The following is a 2,141-nucleotide window of genomic DNA, read 5'->3' on the forward strand; positions in this document are numbered from 1 at the left end:
TAACTTGTTATGTATTGACACACACACATACTTACATTTTTATGCTAATATAAGTCCTCTGGAGTGAAGTGAGTTTGAAATTTGTCTCAGATGTACTGATAATTTCCACTTCAGCTAATGCTCATGATCTCTTAGAGTTCAATTACGAGCTCTCACTTTGTCTCCTATTTAGATTCAAACCACTTTTCTGTAAATATCAGATATAATTTAAACTTGGCTACCCCTAGCAACATCATATTAAATGCTTTCTACCTCTAGCAAGCTCCTCAGTACAGAGTACTTAATCTTGAGTCTGATCTTGCACTAGTTTCAAATAGAGTTACTTCCAATTAACTAGTATAAGTAGGGACCTACCGATTTCACGATTTTCATGTAAACTGTGAATGTGGTAGGTCTCATGCAACAAAAAGTGTGGGAACTGCAAAAAAGCTGGGAAACAGTCAGCATGTGGTGGTGGGGGAGCTAAACCAGAGGCAGGAAGCCGTATTTACCCCTGAAGCACGGGAGAAGAGGGGGAGGGCGCAGAAATGGCAACTGGTGCTGTGCTCAGACTGCAAAAACAGGAGGCAGTCCCCATGAATTAGGTAGGTCCTCAAGTATAAGTGAATCAGAATTGGGTCTTATTGCATACCAGCCTATAAATCATGTGGGACTGATACAAATAATAAGATGAAATCTATCAGAAATAATTAAAACTGTAATTCTGGTATCGTACTTTATCTCTTTTTATATCAGCAATATGGCTATTGCTGTGATTGGCATTAGGGTAGTATAGAACCAGTAGATTTTGGAATCTGTGTCAACTGGATAGTACTAATGCAACAGAATGAGCTCAGTAAATCTTAATTATGTATTCTTATAGGATGCCCAAGTCCTGCATGGTGACATTCCACAAAAACAGAGAGAAATCACATTGAAAGGTTTTAGAAATGGTTTATTTGAAGTCCTTGTTGCAACCAATGTAGCTGCCCGGGGTTTAGATATCCCTGAAGTTGACCTGGTTGTACAAAGTTCACCACCAAAGGTAAGAGACAGAGGAGAAATTAGTCAGTAATTTATCCTTATGTGAAAGGGCAGCAACAACATCTCAGTATTTTATCTGTTTCAAAGGAATAATGTCCTGATTTATTGATGATGTAAATTTGAGGGTCATCCTTGGAGTAGGTTTTTTTTCCTGTTACAACAGATACAGAATTTTCCCGTTGAACAACTGCATTTTGTATGTTAATCAGGTTCCCCCCCCCTTTTTATTTTGTATATTTTAAGATGTCCTCCAAAATCTTTTCTGTACTTTTTTACCTTATTTTGAAGTTCATCTGTTTTTCCAGTCCAGTTTCTAAATTGTTTGGTATGTGTAGAGCCTTGATTCATTAAAGTCTATGATATATCCAGGCTGTATCTGGTGTCATTCTCCCATTTTTGTCCTGCAAGGTCTTTTTTTGTGGTTACCAAAAGAGATGTTGTAAAAGTCGCTTTAATTTCCAAATGGTCTGTAAGAGCACACTTCCTTTATGAAGACCTATTGCACATAAATGCTGTTCTTCCCATTACAAGTAATCTGTTTTTCTGTGCTGCTGGGTTAGTTATATTGGTTTTTGCCACTACTTTTTTGGCTGATAGCGATCTGATTTCTGATACAGCCCTGTCCAGCTGGTAAGTCCATTGTGGTGGAAGGGGAGGGGAGAGAGAAGGGGCATGGGGTGGGGGCAGATCAGGGTTCCTGTGGTGAGGGAGAGAGTGGGGCAGGCACTGCCCAGGCTGGGTGTGGGAAGGAGCCATGGCTCATCTGGGAGGAGGGTGGCTTCCCTAATTGTATGCACCCCAGGAGGGCATGGGAGGGGCATGTGCCCCTGGATCTGCGCAGGGCAGGCTGCAGCTGTGTGCTGGGGCTGGGGTTGCACCAGGCTTTTCCCAGTGGGGGCTGGCCTGGGCTGTGCTTGGGGCAGGTGGCAGCAGCAGTGCTGGGAGGGAGCTACAGGGAGGGCTGCAGCCACTCCAAATTTCACTATAGACCCCCCTCTTGGAGCCACCACTGCCTGCCCCAAGAGCAGCCTGGTCTGGCCCACAGCTGCAGCCCACCCTGCCCCCACCCCGCCACAGATCTTAGGGCAGATGCTTCCCTTATACTCTCTGGGGTGTGT

The 2,141-nt window shown here is 43.8% G+C and overlaps 1 protein-coding gene across 1 annotated transcript in view; it reads left to right on the top strand.

Moving 5' to 3' along the window:
* DDX21 (DExD-box helicase 21) overlaps positions 1-2,141 on the top strand; it is a 69,664-nt gene that overhangs the window by 57,678 nt on the left and 9,845 nt on the right. The window contains exon 9 of the mRNA XM_019538510.1: positions 863-1,024. Coding sequence (XP_019394055.1) covers positions 863-1,024 — 162 coding nt within the window. The remainder of the gene's footprint in view (positions 1-862; positions 1,025-2,141) is intronic.

This window comes from Crocodylus porosus, unplaced genomic scaffold (genome assembly GCF_001723895.1).
Source record: "Crocodylus porosus isolate Cpor-Errol unplaced genomic scaffold, CroPor_comp1, whole genome shotgun sequence".
Taxonomy (NCBI): Eukaryota; Metazoa; Chordata; order Crocodylia; family Crocodylidae; genus Crocodylus; species Crocodylus porosus.